Below are 21201 nucleotides of genomic sequence, written 5' to 3' on the forward strand. Positions count from 1 at the left end.
GTTCTTTATTTACTGCCCTGGTTTTAGAGTTTTTAAAAATACTGGTGCGCCACGTTTTGTTCATTTTTGCGGCCTGCCAATGCATGTCAATAGTACCGTTTCAGTCATTTTAACAGTTTTTCAATGTATTTATTTACCACTCTTTTATCCCACCGGCATTGCTCTTTTTAAAAAATGGGTATATTTCATTCTATAAAATTCGGTATTTATATTAAGCAATGACATTCAATGATATTGTTTTTATTTTTTTTGTTTTTATTTATATTTTTAAATTTTATTTTTTATTTTTATTTATTTTTAATTTATTTTTATTATTTATTTTTATTATTTATTTATTTATTTATAATTTATTTTTTATAATTTATTTTTATTATTTATTTATTTATTTATTTTTATTTTATTTTTTATTCATGAAGGGCTGCAATGTTTCACATTGGCCACTGGATGGCGACAAAGAGACGCCTCTCAATGCATTGCCTATGGCTCAGCTGTCTGCATAGAAGCCTATGGCTGCGCTCTAAGGGCGCAATGCTCGCTATGTCCACCGGAGGGCAGCAAAGGGACATACAAGAGGGCGCTGTATACAAATAGGTCACTGGGTCAGAACCCCTTCCTGGCCTCGGAATTAATAATAATAATAATAATAATAATAATAATAATAATAATAATAATAATAATAATAATAATAATAATATACATCACACAGTCCTAGACACTTGGGAAGTGTTCGACTTGTGATTTTGTGATACGGAATCCAGCATGTCTATCTTGTTTGCTGTGTCATAATAAAATAATAATAATAATAATAATAATAATAATATGATGATGATGATGATGATGATGAGCATTATTCTGCACTTCTCTTTTGAGACCCACATCAATGACAACAACAACGACCTGTAGCTCTTGATCTATTTATTATTTAAATACATATATATACACACAAATAAATATATACATATTATGTGTATATATATACTATACAGATATAATATGTCTAATATATAATATGTATAATATATATGTATATAATATATAATATATGATTGTACATTATTTCTGAGAATATTTTTATTATTTTGATTTTTTCCACTATTTTGGTGATTATTTTCGAGAATATATATTATTATTTTGATTTGTTCCATTATTTTGGTGATTATTTCCGAGAATATTTTTATTTTATTTATTTTTCCATTATTTTGGTGTTTAATTTTGAGAATATTTATTATTATTTTGATTTGTTCAATTATTTTGGTGATTATTTCTGAGAATATTTTTATTATTATTTTGATTTTTTCCATTATTTTTGTGATAATAAATATATACATAAATAAATAAATAGGGCTAGGAATTAGTAGTATTATTGATACACTCATTCCTCTGAGCATGTACAGAGTGCATTTATCGCTTCTGAGGTCAAGGAGAGTTCTCTTTTTGACCGTCCTTTCCCAGCAAGGCCTCTGAGCATGTCCAAAGGGTGCTACATTCAGTGGCTACATTATAGCCAGCCTTTCTCCTTCCTTCAATTTATTTCATTTCATTTCTTTCCTTCCTTTAATGGGGAAAATATAATGAACGGATGCCGTTTCTCAATTTGGCCACTGGATGGAGACAAAGAGGCGCCTTTCCATGCCTTTGGCTCTCTAAGGGATGCAATTTCTCAATTTGAACACTGGATGGCAGCAAAGAGGCGCCGCGCCATGCCTTGTTCAGGCCTATGGCTCATTTATTGCCCTCTAAGGGTGCAATGCTGGCTGTGTCCACCTGAGGGCAGCAAAGGGCCATACATGAGGGCGCTGCATATAAAGGGTCAGAATGAATAATAATTATAATTATTCTGTTCCTTTTTTGAGACCCAACGCAGATAATAATATTAATATTAATAATAATAAAATAATAATATAATAATAATAGACGAAATCCAGCATATAAAATAATAAAATAATAATAGATGAAATCCAGCATATATCTCTCATCATCATAATCATCATCATTATCATTATTATTATTATTATTATTATTATTATTATTATTATTATTATGACACAGCAAACAAGATAGACATGCTGGATTTCGTATCACAAAATCCCAAGTCGAACACTTCCCAAGTGTCTAGGACTGTGTGATGTATTTTTGGATGATACGCGCAGATCCCAGCAGGGTGGCCTTTTGCAGTTGGCAGATCGTGATTTTGTCAATGTCTATTGTTTCCAAATGCCGGCTGAGATCTTTTGGCACGGCACCCAGTGTGCCCATCACCACCGGGACCACCTGTACTGGTTTCTGCCAGAGTCTTTGCAGTTCAGTCTTGAGGTCCTGATGTTTTTCCTGTTGTTTTTCGTCAATGCGACTGTCACCTGGGATGGCGACATCAATGATCCAAACCTTTTTCCTTTCCACAACTGTGATGTCTGGTGTGTTGTGTTCCAGAACTTTGTCAGTCTGGATTCGGAAGTCCCACAGTATCTTTGCGTGCTCATTTTCCAAGACTTTTGCAGGTTTGTGATCCCACCAGTTCTTTACTGCTGGGAGGTGGTACTTGAGGCATAAGTTCCAATGAATCATTTGGGCCACATAGTTGTGCCTCTGTTTGTAGTCTGTCTGTGCAATTTTCTTACAGCAGCTGAGGATATGATCCATGGTTTCGTCGGTTTCCTTGCACAGTCTGCATTTTGGGTCATCAGCTGATTTTTCGATCTTGGCCTGAATTGCCTTTGTCCTGATGTCTTGCTCCTGGGCTGCAAGGATCAGGCCTTCTGTCTCCTTCTTCAGGGTCCCATTTGTGAGCCAGAGCCAGGTCTTCTCCTTCTCAGCTTTTCCTTCAATTTTGTCAAGGAACTTTCCATGCAAGGTTTTGTTATTCCAGCTGTCAGCTCTAGTTTGTAGTGCGGTTTTCTTGTATTGTTTTTTTGTCTGCTGTGCTTTGAGGAGTTTCTGATTTTTGACTTCAATCAAAGCAGGTTCTTCCCTTTGCTTTCCATATTCTGCCAGGGCATGTTCTTCTTCTTTGACTGCTTGTTTGACTTGTAAGAGTCCTCTGCCCCCTGATCTTCGAGGCAGATATAGCCGGTCAACATCACTGTGAGGGTGCAGGGAATGATGAATGGTCATGAGTTTTCTTGTTTTTCTGTCCAAATTGTCCAGTTCCGCCTGTGTCCAATTTATAAATGCCACCAGGATATCTTATGACAGGTATGGCCCAGGTGTTTATGGCCTTGATGGTGTTGCTTCCATTGAGCTTGCTTTTGAGAATTATTATTATTATTATTATTATTGGCAGGCTTTCCAGCCCAGGCATGGGCAAATTTTGGCCCTTCAGGCATTTTGGACTTCAACTCTCACAATTCCTAACAGTCTAGCAGCTGTGTTGTTGAAGGCTTTCATGGCTGGTATCACTAGGTTGCTGTGAGTTTTCCGGGCTGTCTGGCCATGTTCCAGAAGCATTCTCTCCTGACGTTTTGCCCACATCTGTGGCAGGCATCCTCAGAGGTTGTGAGGACTGTTGGAAACTAGGCAAGTATATCTGTGGAAGGTTCAGGACGGGAGGCAAGTGTGAATGTTGCCATTGGCCAGCTTGACTAGCATTGAATGGCCTTGCAGCTCCAAAGCCTGGCTGCTTTGTGTTAACCTTAAGCCCTGGTTGTTTCTTGTCTGGAACTCCCCAGGTATGCAAACCCCACTTGCCTAGTTTCCAACAGACCTCACAACCTCTGCCGATGCCTGCCCTAAATGGCAGCCAGGCTTTGCAGCTGCAAGGCCATTCGACGCTAATCAAGCTGGCCAATGGCAACATTCATCCTTACCTCCAACTGACACTGAATGGATCAGAATGGATGATAATAATAATAATAATAATAATAATAATAATAATAATAATAATAATTAGCATTATTCTGTTCCCTTTTTTTTGAGACCCAAAGCAGATTATATTCCCAGCATCGAATGGCCTCACAGCTTCAAAGTCTGGCTGCTTAGTGTCTGGGGGGAATTGGCTGTCCGTGAGGACGTTACCCAGGGGATGCCCACATACATGGACGTTATCCAGGGGTTGCTCGGATGTGTTACCATCCGGTGGGAGGCTTCTGTCACGCCCCGCATGGGAAGTTGGAGCTGACAGACAGGAACTCACCCGGACTCACAGATTGGAGCTGCCGACCTTCAGGTCTTCAGGTCAGCAGGCACAAGGGTGTAACCCATTACTAAACATAATGGGGAAATCCTTCCGCAATGCTATTCTTGGAAGGTGTCCGCACACTTACCTGAGATCCCGCTGGCTGTATACCGGGCACATCTCTCCCGCCCTCAAAGTAATTGGGAAACGGGCCGATGCCGCTGGCTATATACCGGTCACATCTCTCCTGTCCTCAAATCGGCAGATCCACTGGCTATATACCAGTTACATCTCTCCTGTCCTCAAAGTAATTGGGAAACAGGCCGATCCCACTGGCTATATACCAGTTACATCTCTCCCACCCTCAAAGTAATTGGGAAACGGGCCGATGCCGCTGTCTATATACCGGTCACATCTCTCCTGTCATCAAATCGGCAGATCCACTGGCTATATACCGGTTACATCTCTCCCGTCCTCAAAGTAATTGGGAAACAGGCCGATCCCGCTGGCTATATACCGGTCACATCTATCTTGTCCTCAAATGGGCCAATCCCACTGGCTACGTACCAGTTACATCTCTCCCGTCCTCAAAGTAATTGGGAAACGGGCCGATCCTGCTGGCTATATACCGGTCACATCTCATCTGTCCTCAAATGGGACAATCCCGCTGGCTATATACCAGTTACTTCTCTCCTGTCCTCAAATGGGCCAATCCCACAGGCTATATACCAGTTACATCTCTCCCGCCCTCAAATTAATTGGGAAACAGGCCGATCCTGCTGGCTATATATCAGTCACATCTCTCTTGTCCTCAAATCGGCCGATCCCGCTGGCTATATACCGGTCGCATCTCTCCCGCCCTCAAAGTAATTAGGAAACCGGCCGATCCCGCTGGCTATATACCAGTCACATCTCTTCCTTCCTCAAAGTAACTGGGAACGAATCAGAACATTGTGATTGTTCGGACGGCACTGGACATTGTTCCTCGGGCCCGTATCCCTTCCCGTATCTACCCAACTGGTCCTGATCCAAAACAAAGAAGGGCCCGACCGGTCAAGTTCACATTTTTTAATAACATGGCACAAATGTACATTACACAAGTCTTTGCTCATGAGGGAACATGCGGTGGATTGCTTGTTGCTTTGGGGTTGGTTGTAAATTTTTTTTTCCTTCTCACATAGGATCTAGAAAGGACTTTTTATTACACACAGGAGTTAACAGCAAAAAAGAATCAGTATATAACAATGTCTTTACAATATTGAAAGCTATCGCTACGGCGCCGGCAATACATTTGCCCCCTTTTTCAGGTTTTTTTCTCGTCTCTTTCTCAAAAATAAGAAAACACACCGCACAACATCTGGAGTTCACAAAAATCCAAAGTTCACAACTAAAACTTTTTCTTTTTTTAGTTGACTACTAAAATAGATTTCTGATCCTTAGAAACAGCGGTCCGTAATTCAGACTTTTTTTTTCTTTTTGTCAAAACAGGAAAACAACTTGAGATTATCACTTTAATACACAATGGAACTAATTTTGTTTTATTCCATACACATATGTTGTTGTTTTTTTACAGTCCGGTAGTATGCAAAGGGAAGTGTACGCTTTCTGATAAAGTCATATTTTCTCCAAAAACCGTATGCAAACAGAAGTTCTCGAAAAATGCCAAAACAATTTTAAGGTTCTTATAAAATTAATATTTATATATATTTATATATATTTATATATATAAACTGTCCTAACCTTGTGGTCAGGACAAGCTAGACTAGACATTGTAAACAAACAGTTAAAAATTAAAAATATTTCAAAAGCATCCTAACTGATCTTCCCCGACGCAGCAGCTCTCGGATATGTCTGACTACAACTCCCTCAGTCGGGATGGGGATGGTGGGAGTTGTAGTTCAACACACCCAGAGGAGCTTATGATTGACCAGATCATAGCGATACCCCAAATCCTCATACGCCTCCAAAGAGAGCTACTCTGGCACGTAAAACCCCGGAAGTACTGGGTTGCTGTGAGTCTTTTGGGCTGTATGGCCATGTTCCAGCCCAAAAGACTCACAGCAACCCAGTGATTCCGGTCAGGAAAGCCTTCGACCATACCCAGAAGTATTGTCTCCCTGACGTGTGGCATTTCGAAGCGGTTACTCTATCAGATAAGAACCTCCAGCTTCAAAGCCTGGCTGCTTCATCCTTGGGGAAATCCTTTGTTGGGAGGTGTTAGCTGGCCCTGATTGTTTCCTGCCCGGAATTCTCCCGTTTTCTGAGTGATGTTCTTTACTTTACTGTCCTTGTTTTAGAGTTTGTAATAAATTAAAACAGTAAATATTAGCATTGAATAGCATTGCAACTTCAAAGCCTGGCTGCTTCCTCCCTGGGGGAATCCTTTGTTGGCAGGTGTTAGCTGGTCCTGATTGTTTCATGTCTGGAATTCCCCGGTTTCCTGAGTGACGTTCTTTATTTACCGCCCTTGCTTTAGAGTTTTATCAAAACAGTAAATAAAGAGAGATACTCAGAAGACGGGAGAATTCCAGACAGGAAACAATCAGGGCCAGCTAACACCTCCCAACAAAGGATCGTCTGGGGAGGCCCTGCTCGCGATCCTGCCTGTTTCACAAGCGTGGCTGGAGGGGGACGAGGACAGGGCCTTCTCGGTGGTGGCCCCCTTCCCTAGCAATATAAGATATTGAACAGCTCTCCTTCGGGTCAGGAGGTTCTTTCGAATGTTCAGGGGAATCGCTTTTCCTGCCATTTGAGCTACTAAAGGTTGGAATGAATTTAATGCCGTACCACAGCCATGTAAATAAAACCCACTAGTGGCCGTTGATACCCACATTCTGTTTGCTGAATCCTTAGGATGGCTTATTTCTTGTATCAAAAAACAACGTAAGAAAGAGGTTACTACGGGTTTGTTCAGGGAAAGTATGACTTTAAGCGAGTGGTGGAGTGTATCGACGAGGCTCCGTTGGAGTCCGTTGGAGTGTAAAATTTCATTGCATAGTTGAAGGGGTTTTAGCGGTCTCAACAAAAATAATAATAAGAGGTGCTGCACATAATGAAAAGTCTGCCAAGAGCACAGTTTTCAGAAGTATTAATGCATTATGTTACTTCGCTCCTCCTATGGTACATATTTACAAAGTAAAGCTTTCGTCTTACCCAGTTTGCATATATGACCCAACGAGCCAGGAAATGATGTTTCCGGAAAACAAACACGAACCCACTCTTCTGTGGGAAAACAAACTTCATCTCGACTTTGAGAATTTTGCCAGTTTGGAACTCAAAACGACAGAAAAGGAAGCTAAAGAAAAGATGCAAACTTGCTTCCAACGTACGAGGGTTATCCGGAAAGTAAGGCACGTAACTCTCGTGGGGAATTTTCGTGCGGGACGCGCTGCCATGTTGCGAACGAGCAGTGACAGTTGTTAGTAGTTCATCGATTGGCATTGTGGTGAAAGTTATGAGATAAGTGTCCCTATTCCCTTTCCCTCCAAGTGGAAAGTAAAGTTACAAGGCATGTAACTCTAGCAGGGAATTTTCGCGGAGGAAGTTGGTATCACTGCCGTGTTGCGATCAAGCAGTTAGTAGTTCATGGACTGGTGTTGTGAAGGTTGGAGATGAGCGTCCTCATTCCATTTCCCTCCAAGTGTGAGGTTCACGCTGTAATACGCTTCCGAAATGGTAAATCGTGAACGCCGCTCCGATTTGTCAAAAAATCGTCACATGGTGCAGAAAACTTTCAATATTTCAATTGGTTACGATTTCATGGAAACAGTTCGTGAAATGTTTGGACAACGTTCACGCAGGTCGGCAATTGTCGAATGGCGATCCGACAGAAGATTTTCTCGAATTTTCTGCACTACATTGTCAGTCACAACGGACGGCCATCCACTCCCGTCTTCATCGTGAATTTCCGTCCTTCCAAAATCGTAATTCCGGACCCATGCTGTTTTGACATTACGTCCTCTCCATAAACTCAAACAATTTTGTGATAATCGCAGCGGTGTTGATGCCCTTAGCGTTTAGGTAGCGTATTACAACACGAACTTCGCACTTGGCGGGAAACGGAATGAAGACGCTCATCTCTAACCTTCATCACAATGCCGGTCGATGAGCTAATCACGACTGAGACTGCTCGTTCGCTTCTGCTGGTTTTCCACTACCCGGCAGTGACACCAACTTCCCCCACGAAAATTCCCCGCGAGTTACGTGTCTTGAAACCTTACTTTCCACTTGGAGGGAAACGGAATGAGGACACTCATCTCTAACCTTCACAATGCCAGTTGATGAACTACTTACAACTGGCATTGCACATTCGCTTTCTTCCCGCTACCCAGCAGCAATTCCAACTTCCCCCACGAAAATTCCCCGTGAGAGTTGCGTGCCCTGTAACCTTACTTTCTACTTGGAGGGAAATGGAATGAGGACACTCGTCTCTAACCTTTACCACAACGTCGGTCGATGAGCTACTGACAATTGGGACTGCTCGTTTGCTTCCTCTGGCTTCCCGCTACACGGCAGTGATACCAACTTTCCCCGCGAAAATTCCCCATGAGAGTTACGTGCCTTGTAAACCTTACTTTCCGGATAACCCTCATATAATATCCAACCCAAGTAAAGAAACCAACCTACCACACGCCTGGATGTATGCGTTTTGTACAGCTGGGCCATAACCAAAGTCTACATTTATCGAGTAAGAGATTGGAGAGGTTTCCCCACCAAATCAAGTCCTCTTATCGCGCTTCTATGTCCTTCAGTGTGTGGGAGGGCGGCCTGTCCCGCATTTCTGTCGACAAAGGGGTAGTCCTTCGCGGAGAGCTAGGCCGAGGTCCCAGAGTGGAAATTAAAGGGGGAGGTGCGCTCAGAGCCGCGGTGGGGGGCGTTTTGTTGAGAATCCCGTTTGGGAGTCCGGACGAGGGGCTGACTCTGGGGTAGTGCATGCTTGGAAGTCCTGGGGTGAGCAAACCCGGGTGGGGCAAGTGGCCGTCCAGGGCCGCCGGGTGGACCGAGTGGAGCCGCACGTGCTCGTAGTCCTCTCGGAGCATGTGCAGCCTCTCCCGCTCGTCCAGGTGAGCCCCCCGCTCATGCTCGCGCCGAGGGTCAATGGAAAGCGCAGGGTGGTGGTGATTGTAGTCGTGCGGCTCTCGGTCCCTGAAAGGCCTCTCTGCGTCATACAGCCGGGGCGCCGAGAGGCGGTGCAAGGGGTCGTTCCTCAGGAGGAACTCTCTCCCTAAGGGGTCTCTCCGGTGGAGGTCCAAATCCCGGTAGGGGTCTCTCATGGGATCCCAGTGGAACGACGGGTACGGGAAGCGCTCGCCGCCTGGGACGGGGCTGATCCCCATGAAGGGCGTCATCATGCGAGTCCTGTCCAGGCCGCTGATGCTGTTCATGGGGTGGATCCCGGTGACACCAACAGTCATGGGCATTGACACCAAGGGGCCTGGGTGGACACCGGAGGAGGGCACTGGGAGCGGCGGCTCCGACTGTCGATGAGGCTGCGACGGTTCAGGCGGGATATCGTGGTCTTCCTTCCTCTCCTCCTTCACTTTGATTTCACTGGATTTCTTTAGGTTCTCGTACGCGGGTTCAGCCTTTTTCTCAGCCTCCCGGCTCGAGGTGCTGTTGGGTCTGGTGTTCTCCACAACAGGAGGCCGGGTATAGGGCGACGGCACCCTCGACGCCTGCTTAGACTCCTCCGACGGCCTGCTCTCGTGAGTCAGGCTGTCTTTGTCCGAAATATAGTTGTCCTTGACTTTGTGCTCGTCGGTGCCAGCGTCCTTGCGGGATTCGGAGTGTTCCCTGTCCCGCTCTTTGTTCTTCTCTTTCTCCCGGACTTCGGGGTTCAAGTGACCACTCCGGATCTGCTCGGCCGAGCTTCGGCTATGTCCAAGGGAGCTCACGGAATGGAGAGGCGCAGGGGAAGGATGGCTTGAGTGTCTCTTCTCAAGGCTCTCCCTAAACATAGCAAAGAGCAGACAAGCATTGAAGCACTGCAACAGAGTAGTCCACACTGTCGAAACTTTGCATTGTCATCATACATGAAGATAGGGACCAGGAGCCATCCAGATGTGGTCAGAAAGTTTCCCTACTCCTTCTAGAACAGGTCTGCGCAACCAGGCAACTTCCACAAGCCCCAACCAGCTTGTCCAATGGTCTGGGAACTAGTCCAAAGCACCTGGACGACCAAGGGTTATGCAGACATGTTCTAGAAGGCTCCAACTCTTTATCAACCCATCCTTCTACAACAGTGGTCCTCAACCTGTAGGTCTCCAGTTGTTTTGGCCTTCAACTCCCAGAAACCCTATCAGTTGGTGAACTGGCTGGGATTTCTGGGACTTGTAGTCCAAAACATCTGGGATCCTCTCTACAGTCCTCGCTCTACAGTCCTCCATATCAGACAAATGCTTTGAAGCCAAGCATGCAAATCAAGATATGTATGTGGATGACGTGCAGATGGTTCTCACGGCTAATTTATATACAGGCAGTCCCCAAGTTAGACATCCAACATAATACGACTCCTAGTTCAGAATGCGGGCGAGACCACGGGAAGCAAGAGGAAATAAAATATATTTACTTATCCGAAAGCAAGGCAATTACAAAACTAAAAAATGGATGTTTCTGGAGCTCCATACTTCACTCCTCGGTTTCATAGTTTTTAAACTGCCTTGCCTTTGGATAAAGGAAGAAAGACAGGATTAGTCCCAAATGACTCTGCGACTATTACGTGAGGAAAACAAAAATAAAATTTTGGACAACTCAAAAACCAGGGTGAGACTGTTATGTGTTGGCGTCTATTATACAATGAAATATGATACCTTCCTTAGCCGCAAATGACTTTGCAATTATTATACAAGGAAAACAAAAATACTACTTTGGACACACCAAAAATGGGGGGTGGGGCTGTTATGTGTTTTGGCGTCTATTATACAATGAAATGTGGTACCTTCCTTAGTCGCAAATGACTGCGACTATTATACAAGAAAAACAAAAATATTATTTTGGACACACAAAAATGGTGGGTGGGACTGTTATGTGTTGGCGTCTATTATATGATGAAATATGGTACCTTCCTTAGCCCCAAATAACTCTGCGACTATTATGCGAGGAAAACAAAAATATAATTTTCAACACTTCAAAAACAGGGTGGGACCGTTATGTGTTGACTTCTACTTTATGATGAAATATGGTACCTTCCTTAGCCCCAAATGACTCTGCGACTATTATGTGAGGAAAACAAAAATGATTTTCAACACTTCAAAAACGGGGTGGGACTGTTATGTGTTGACTTCTATTATATGATGAAATATGGTACCTTCCTTAGCCCCAAATAACTATGCGACTATTATGCGAGGAAAACAAAAATATAATTTTCAATACTTCAAAAACAGGGTGGGACTGTTATGTGTTGACTTCTATTATATGATCAAATATGGTACCTTCCTTAGCCCCAAATGACTCTGCGACTATTATGTGAGGAAAACAAAAATGATTTTCAACACCTCAAAAACGGGGTGCGACTATTACACGATGGAATATGGTACCTTCCAGATCACAACAGTGCAATGGCAAGGACGGATCTCGAAAGGACCGTCGGGCCGTGTCTCTCGCTCCCCAGGGCTGCCTTCCCCATCCCTCTCATCCAGCGCGTTCTTCCATACCTTTCTTTGTCCTCTTTATTAAGAGAAGAGTCTCCTTTATCTAGATCTCTATCTCGCTCATGAGCTGCCGCAGAGGTACTGCGTTCCAGCTCACCTGGCTTCAGCCAGGGCGGAGGGGTCGGGAACGAAGGAGGAGTTCGGTGCAGACGGTTCCAGGGCTCGTGAGGGTTGCTAAAGCTCTGCATACTGGGGCAATCCTTGTGGCCGAACATAGCGTTGGGTGCTGAAATGGCGAAGTGGGGTGGGGGAAAGTGATAACGCTCAGTTGACGGTACTTACCAATCAAAAGAAATGATTTTAATTTTTTTTAAATGAATACATGTTATGGATCGCTGGAAAAGGAAAGGAGATTAATAAATAAGCATTAGCATTGAGCGTCCGGAACAGGAGGAAGGCAACTGACTACAAAAGGACCGTTGTTATTGTGTTGTTGAAGGCTTTCATGGCTGGAATCACTGGGTCGCTGCGAGTTTTCCGGGCTGAATGGCTATATATTCCAGAAGCATTCTCTCCTGACATTTCACCCACATCTATGGCAGGCATCCCCAGAGGTTATGAGGTCTGTCGAAGGCTTTCATGGCCGGGATCACAGGGTTGTTGTATGTTTTCCGGACTGTATGGCCATGTTCTAGAAGTATTCTCTCCTGACGTTTTGCCCACATCTATGGCAGGCATCCTCAGAGGTTGTGAGGTATGGAGAAACTAGGCAAGGAAGGTTTATATACAGTAGAGTCTTACTTATACAACATAAACGGGCAGGCAGAACATTGGATAAGCGAATATGTTGGATAACAAGGAGGGATTAAGGAGAAGCCTATTAAACACAAAATTAAGTTATGATTTTACAAATTAAGCACCAAAACATCATGCTAAAGAACAAATTTGACAGAAAAAGTAGTTCAATATGCAGTAATACTATGTAGTAATTACTGTGTTTACGAATTTAGCACCAAAATATCACGATATATTGAAAACATTGACTACAAAAATGCGTTGGATAATCCAGAATGTTGGATAAGTGAGACTATATCTGTGGAAAGTCCAGGGTGGGGGAAGAACTCTTGTCAGTTGGAGGCCAGCGTGAATGTTGCAGTTAATCACCCTAATTTGCATTGAATAGCTTCATCTACTGGCTACTTTGTTAGCTGCCTCTAGTTCTCATGTCTCAGAGTGTTGCTTTTATTTACTGTTCTGATTTTTGAGGTTTTTTAAATACTAGTAGCCAGATTTTGTTCATTTTCATGGTTTCCTCCTTTCTGTTGAAGTTGTCCACATGCTTGTGAATTTCAGTGGCTTCTCTGTGTAGTCTGACATGATAGTTGTTGGAGTGGTCCAGCATTTCTGTGTTCTCAAATAATATACTGTGTCCAGATTGGTTCATCAGGTTCATCATGCTACGGCTGGTTTCTTTGGTTGAGTTAGTCTGCAGTGCCTTTCATGTTCTTTGACTCGTGTTCTGAGACATGGGAACTAGGGGCAGCTAACAAAGGAGAAAGTAGCCAGTAGATGAAGCCATTCAATGCAAATTAGGGTGATTAACTACAACATTCACACTGGCCTCCAACTGACAAGAGTTCTTCTCCCACCCTGGACTTTCCACAGATATATATATATGTAAACCTTCCTTGCTGAGTTTCTCCATATACCTCACAACCTCTGAGGATGCCTGATATGGATGTGGGTGAAACGTCAGGAGAAAATACTTCTAGAACATGGCCATACAGCCCGGAAAACATACAACAACTCCGTTATGAGGTCTGTGGGAAACTAGGCGAGTGGGATGGGAGAAAGAAGTCTTCTCTGTTGGAGGCAAGTATGAATGTTGCTATTGGACAGCAAGATTAGCACTGCAGCTTCAAAGCCTGGCTGCTCCCTGCCAATGGTAGACAAGAGTTCTTTCTCCCACCCTGGACATTCAAATGACTCTGCGACTATTATGCGAGGAAAACAAAAAATACAATTTTAGACACCTCAAAAACTGGGGTGTGACTGTTACATGGTGGCGTAATTTCCAACAGACCCCACAACCTCTGAGGATGCCTGCCATAGACGTGGGTGAAATGTCAGGAGAGAATGCTTCTGGAACATTGGCCATACAGCCCGGAAAACTCACAGCAAACCAAATTTGTAACACATAGTAATCAGGACAGTGATTACAGGTCTATAATCATGGCGTCTTACAACCAGTAACTATGATAACAACAGGATCTCCAATGGCAGAAAATGACAACAGGAACATAATATTATTATTAATAATAATAGTAATAATAGAAACTTAATTCTGAAAGCCACATTTTATAGGATAGTGGGAAATGAGGCAGACTATGTAAATATCCCAGAGCAGAGATCGACTTAATGAAATACCAAGACAAGACATTTTTCTTGGAACATAATATTAATAATAATAATAATAATAATAATAACAACAGCCTGTGGCGCAGGCTGTTGAGCAACCAGCTGCAACAAATCACTCTGACCAAGAGGTCATGAGTTCGAGGCCAGCTCGGAGCACCGCGTTTGTCTTTGTCTTTGTTCTGTGTTAAGGCATTGAATGTTTGCCTTATTACACATATAATCTGCCCTGAGTCCTCTTCGGGGTGAGAAGGGCGGAATATAAATACTGTAAATAAATAAATAAATAATAGAAACTTAATTCCGAAAGCCACATTTTATAGGTTAGTGGGAAATGAGGCACACTATGTAAATATCCCAAAGTAGGGATCGACTTAATGAAATACCAAGACAAGACATTTTTCTTTAATTCGATTTTTGTGTAATTTTTTTGTTATATTATTGTTTTTATGGGATTTTTAAAGAACTGCTAACACTTCGAAAGGTTCTGGAAAGGTGCTGTAATCACTAGACGGAAATGCTATTATTAATTCTAGTTCCTAATGAGAAACTAAAGGGTTACCTTTCACTCAAGGCATTCCATTGGATCTGCTTTATATAATCTGAGTAAGGGCTGAAAAACCCTGCTTATACTCGAGTATATACGGCATATGCGTTTCCAATTTAATGGCCCAAAAGCCCATTAAAACGACGACAGTATTGAAACGGGTTTCACCACAGACCTGTGCCTTTAAAAATATATATAAATCCGTTGTTCTGAACCAGGCTCATCCTAAACCACAACATTGACAACACTCTCCAAGGAGAGAGGAGTGGAGGAGCCATGGGGAGCGGAACACAATTACAGTGTTCCCCCCGCTACTTTGTAGTTCACTTTTCATGGACTCGCTGTTTTGCGGGGAAACGGGGGTATATTTAAACATTATTTTAATTGTTATGTGGCCACAGGACAGGCAGAGGCTGCAAAAACACCTGGCGGGCCGGATAAATGTTCTCAGGGCCGTAGTTTGAGGACCCCTGCTCTAGATGATAACCTAGAACCGAAGCCCAACCCAGCCAGAGCTGGAGGAAAAAATTACTCACTAACAGCAGGGTTCCCGAGTCCCCCGAAGGCATTGCTGCTCACAGCCGCGAGACTGGTGAACGTGGTGGGCCGATTAAAAGTCTCTGAAACCAAACGGAGAGATGCTAATGGGACAGGCGTTCCCTACGAGTGTGTTGCGGGTTTGTTCTAAGTAACCATTTCTATCGTTTTCAATCCATATTCTGCTTCATGGCCACCCTGATCATATCTTTCCTCCATAATGGAATGCAGGACTGAGAGTATTTTCATTTGGAGTCCCATCCAGGCCCAAACCTATACCGTACTATATCATTTCATGGCCCGAATTGTCAGAAATGTCCCCACACAGGATCGGAGCATCAACACATCTGCTTTATCGGTTAGCACAACTTACCTAAATGGGCAGCCGGGTTGAGAAAGTTGCTGTGGTGGGCTGGGGGCCCGAAATGAGGGCCGGCGGGGTGGGCAGCGCCTACCAAAAAAAATTCAAAAGAGAAAAGGAAAAAAACCAAACAATTAGAACGCCAAAGGAAAGCTCGGAAAACATTTTAAAAAGCATGCGCAGGTCTCTTTGCTAGGCGTCAAAAGGTTAGCAAGAAATTACGGCTCGGCCGTTTGCACACTCACTGGCTGCGGAGAAGAGGGTTGAGGGTCGGGCCAAGTCGTGAGGGTGATGGATCGCTCCAAAGAGGCTCGGACCTGGCGGTCGACTCAGAAATTCGGGTTTGAGACCGAAGTCCAGTTTGTGGGGATCCGACTGCATCTGCTTCTGTAAGTCAGGACAGAACAATATGACTACAGACTTATGGATAATGTTATACTCTGGAGAAGTAGAGCATAAACCAGGGATCCTCAAACCTTTTACGTGGAGGGCCAGTTCACGGTCCCTCAGGCTGTTGGGGGGCTGGACTATGAAATAGTCCAAAATTAGGATTGTTGTTGTTGTGTGCCTTCAAGTCGTTTCAGACTTAGGTCAACCCTAAGTCTAAAGTTTAGGACAGAGGCCAGGTCAAGACCTTGAGGGCCTTAGTTTGGGGACCCCGATCTAGACGATCTCATAAGACCATAGGTAAGAAGAGAAACCTCCAAAGACCATCTAGATGGTCTCATAAGACCATAGATAAGGGACCTCAAAGACCATCTAGATCAGGGGTCCTCATACTTTTAAAGCAGAGGGCCGGTCCACAATCCTTCAGACTGTTGAGGGGCCGAATTATCATTTGGGGAAAAAAACCGAACAAATTCCTATGCACACTGCACATATCTTATTTGTAGTGCAAAACAACAACAATAACAATGAAATAACAATACAATATTTAAAAATGAAAATAATTTTAACTAACATAAACCTATCAGGATTTCAATAGGAAGTGTGGGCCTGCTTCTGGCCAATGAGATAGTCAGGTTAATTGTTGTTGTTGTTGTTGTTGTTGTTGTTGTGTGTCTTCAAGTCATTTCAGACTTTGGGCGAGCCTAAGTCCAAAATTATTTATTTATTCATTTACTACATTTATTTACTACATTTATATCCCACCCTTCTCATCCCAAAGGGGACTCAGAGCAGCTGTATGTACATACAATATATTATATTATTAGCATAGCACAATATTAGCATTATACTATATTGAACTATACCACTATACTGTAATATTATATGTAATATATAACATATAATTAACATTATTATATGATATTATTGTTAGTATTGTATTGTATAAATGATATTATTATTATCAATATTATATGTATATACAATATATTATATTATTAAAACTGATATAAAAATATTATATTATAAATGAGGGCGAGGGCCAGGTAAATTACCTTGGAGGGCCGCATCCGGCCCCCGGGCCTTAGTTTGGGGAACCCTGATCTAGATGATCTCATAAGACCATAGGTAAGAAAAGAGGTCTCCAAAGACCATCTAGATGGTCTCATAAGACCATAGGTAAGCAAAGAGACCTCCAAAGACCATCTAGATGGTCTCATAAGACCATAAATAAGGAAAGGGACCTCAAAGACCATCTAGATGATCTCATATAAGACCATAGGTAAGAAAAGAGGTCTCCAAAGACCATCTAGATGGTCTCATAAGACCATTGGTAAGGAAGGGGACCCTCAAAGGACATATTGATTATCTCATAAGGCCATCAGAAGACCACAGATACGGAAAGGGACCATAGGTAACGAAAGGGGACCCCAAAGGCCATCAAGACAATCTCATAAAACCATAGGTAAGGAAAGGGACCCTCAGAGGCCATCTAGACGGTCTCATAGGGCCATAGGTAAGGAAAGTGACCTTCAAAAGCCATCTAGATGGTCTCATAAGGCCGTAGCTAAGCAAATAGACATTCAAAGACCATCTAGATCTCATGAGACCATAGATAAGCAAAGAGATCTCCAAAGACCAGGCAGACTTAGGCCAACCCCAAGTCTAAAGTTTAGGATAGGGGCCAGGTCAATGACCTTGGAGGGCCGCATCTGGCCCACGGGTCTTAGTTTGGGGACCTCTGGCACAAACCATACTTTTAAAAACTTGTTAAATAAATTACAATCGCATAAACTCACCTTTACTTTTTGCTGATGGTGGTATATCTGCCACGCAATATGGACATGCATAGCGCACCATTTCCCAGGTTTCTATGAAAAAGAAAGTACAACAGATGAAAATGATACATGTAGTTTGACATTAAAATGCTTTGACACTGTTTTATCAATGCTGTTGGAATTTGGGAAAGGCAGAACTGAGGTCAAATAGTGCTTAGCCTTCTTACCCGCAACATGGGCCTGAACGGATCGGTCAACTGCAAAGAAAGAGAGAGGAAAAATAAATGAACATTTCTGCCAATGAAACAATTTCACTGAGATTCCTAGACACGGGAGGGGGACAGAGGAGAGCGGAATGCATCTCAGAACGAATTGCATCCTGCAGAGTCTTATCTTCTCCTGATTATGGACTATGTTAATCTATGGGATTATTGATCCTCGCCCCCTGATTGGAAGCTGTTGTGATTATCATTGATTGTCATTTTTAGTGTAAAATTTTATTTTGTGTAATAATGTGTTGCTATATTGCTATGTACTGTATGTTGTGTGTTATTATTGTAAACCGCCCTGAGTCCCTTTTGGGAGGTAGGGCGGTATATAAATAAAGATTGTTATTATTATTTAATTTAGCTTTAGGAGTGACACAATGGTGGGATTTACCCGTGGATCTTTCTGCAGGAGGGTATGCGGGACGGCTCCAGGTCTGGTCGTGACGTCAATAGCATTCGAACTCTGCATATACAAAACATACAGGTACAAAGAGTAGGTCAGCATTAATAAGCAGGCTTCAATCAGTACTGTTGTTAATTATTCAACTATGACAATTCATTTTATGCAGCTTTGGGACAATGTTGAGTATCTTAGGCTGGGCTATGGCCCAGGCTGGTTAGTAGCCAGCTGCAACAAATCACTCTGACCAAGAGGTCATGAGTTCGAGGGCAGCCCGTGCCTGCGTCTGTCTGCCTCTGTCTCTGTTCTATGCATTGAATGTTTGCCTTATATGTGCAGTGTGATCCGCCCTGAGTCCCCTTCGGGGTGAGAAGGAATATATTTACTGTAAATAAATAAATAAATATCTTAGATCCATTTCAGCTTGGAGCCAAGTTTACCTTGATTTGCCGTTGGTTCAAATCACACAAGCACTTTGGAAAGTTGTGGGCAATCTACACTAATCCAATATCCCAAATGGTGTGCGAATCAGCTTTGGGGTGGCTGCAAGATGCATGGAGCTGATTCGGGTCTACAATATTGGCACCCAACCTGGGGCCCAAAAATTTGATTGCAGCTCTCCCATCTCAGAACAAAAGTTAGGAACCAGGTCTCTGTAATGTACATCATATTGACATATAATACAACAAACAAGCACAAAATATACGCAATATAGCTGCTGTTTACCTTGGGTTGAAATGCTCCTTGGAGTGAGCCAAAAGGACCTGTCGGAGGAATCATAGGAGGGATCCCTGATACAGCCGGAGGGTAGGAGTGGAACAACTATGACAAAAAGGAGGCCAACATTAGTCAAGGACCCCAAACACTCCCCTCTATATCTATTTATATACTAAGGTTGAATGAAAAGTAATGCCTTCACCTTCGTTACTTGGGTTTGGATGGGAGTATTTTAATAAATCACACGCAGAAATAATCCTTAGAATGTGCTCTTTAACTACCACTATTCACTTTTCCACATAATCTCCAGACAATTGGATAAATTTTTGCCAATGATGAAGAAGTTTTCTGAAGCCGTCACAGAAGAAGTCGACACTCTGTTCCCGCAACTGGCGTCTCACAGTCTCCATCGTGCACAGGTCTTCCGATAGCCAAGCAAAGCAATAATGTGACCCACACGTTCTTGTGAAATGCCGATTATGCTTGAAATTTCTCTCTGTGTGATACAACGATCATCCTGAATCAATCTGTCAACCTTTTGCTTGTGAAACTCGGTAGTCCAACTCTTTGTTTGTCATGCAAGTCAGATGTTCCCACCTCAACATCTTTAAACTTACTCGCCCAACGACACACAGGACTCACATCAACACAATCACCCTAAATAGCTTGCATTATCTGATGAATCTCCTTTGGGGCGACACCTTCAATGACTGCACGTTGCATAAGTCGCATTGACCAACCATCTGCGCAGGGTTCCATACTTTGCACTTTAACAACACAACCGTTCAATGCTAAGGCTTCCCGCCAAATGGCACTGTAGAGGAGAGCCTACTGAACAAGCCAGTACCTGCTGCATACCAGGACTGCCATCTGTTGAGGAGTTACGAAGGTGAAGACAATTCTTTTCATTCAACCCTCGTATATGTTTCATAATATCAACAAGAGATGGAGGCAGTTGATTAACTATTGTATATACTCATGTATAAGTCAAGGGCACATTTCACAGGCCAAAATTATGGATTTTTTTTGATATGACCAATGGACAAGTTGACTTAGAGATGGATCAAAAAGTCCAGAAGCTGCTCCATGGCAGAGAGAATGGAGTGGATACTTCTTTTAGGTCCTCCCAGGAATCCTAAGTTCTCGCCTGTAGCCTGATTTTTGACTGAGATTTCTAGACTTAAACATGAGCATATAGCAAGACCGCTTCTAATAAGCTCCTGATGATGCAGTTGTAAAAAATCCTTATGGACTAGTGAAGAATTATAATCAATGAAGGGCAACAGAAAAGCTTATATAGCTATGAAAAGATTTCAGTGAGGCAGGCATATTGAACATTCACGGAAAGTGAGACGACACAACGAACAGGTAACGTGCCTGGAGACAACCGCTCATTCAAGAAAATGAGAGGGATATGATGCAGTATGAGCCAACAAAAGCATAGTTCAACAGAAAGCAGATATCTCTGCAATGCTATATACTGATTATTTTGAATGATAGCAGTTTTCATGAAGGGGGAAGAATTCCTTTCTAGCCTTATCTAAAGTTTATGGTGACAGAAAATATGATATCCTGTATGTGAAGACGACTAAACTATAGCCATACAGTGCTGATAACCTGCGAAGGAGACCCCCATAGGTGCGATTTCACAGAGACCATGCTGAAGAAGCACACAACTCCTGTCCCTTCGTGCAGTATTAAAAATAAATAAGTAGTGTCTCCATTAAATAAATATGATTGATTTAGTACTACACGGTGAGGAAACCTTATTCGAAAAGCTTGGGACCAAAAGTAATTTGGATATTTGAATACCTGTATTTGGATATGCATGCAAAATAAGACAGCTTGGAAATGGGATCCATATAAGCAAAATAATAATAACAAATTAATAATAAATTAATAATAATAATAATAATAATAATAATAATAATAATAATAATAATAATATATGCTTCATATACATTTTTAACAGAGGTAATTTTCTACAATTTTTTAAAACATTGTCAAATCGCATCTCCTTGTATAACTATCTCGGGCACCTCGGTCAGCAGAGGAGGCCCTGCTCTCAGTCCCACCCCCATCACAAGCGC

The 21201-nt window shown here is 42.7% G+C and overlaps 1 protein-coding gene across 7 annotated transcripts in view; it reads right to left on the reverse strand.

Annotated features, from left to right (window-relative positions):
- Positions 1-5164: 5164 nt before the first annotated feature.
- auts2 (activator of transcription and developmental regulator AUTS2) overlaps positions 5165-21201 on the reverse strand; it is a 481369-nt gene continuing 465332 nt past the window's right edge. For 6 of the 7 annotated variants that reach the window (XM_062960188.1, XM_062960191.1, XM_062960189.1 and 3 more), the window contains 9 exons: positions 19121-19216; positions 18386-18457; positions 17953-17982; positions 17747-17818; positions 15806-15947; positions 15573-15650; positions 15199-15282; positions 11764-11986; positions 5165-10060 (listed from right to left, as the gene is read on the reverse strand). In XM_062960188.1, coding sequence (XP_062816258.1) covers positions 8839-10060; positions 11764-11986; positions 15199-15282; positions 15573-15650; positions 15806-15947; positions 17747-17818; positions 17953-17982; positions 18386-18457; positions 19121-19216 — 2019 coding nt within the window. In that variant the 3' untranslated portion in view covers positions 5165-8838. The remainder of the gene's footprint in view (positions 10061-11763; positions 11987-15198; positions 15283-15572; positions 15651-15805; positions 15948-17746; positions 17819-17952; positions 17983-18385; positions 18458-19120; positions 19217-21201) is intronic. The other variant, XM_062960192.1, reaches the window with a different exon arrangement.

This window comes from Anolis carolinensis, unplaced genomic scaffold (genome assembly GCF_035594765.1).
Source record: "Anolis carolinensis isolate JA03-04 unplaced genomic scaffold, rAnoCar3.1.pri scaffold_7, whole genome shotgun sequence".
Lineage (NCBI taxonomy): Eukaryota > Metazoa > Chordata > Lepidosauria > Squamata > Dactyloidae > Anolis > Anolis carolinensis.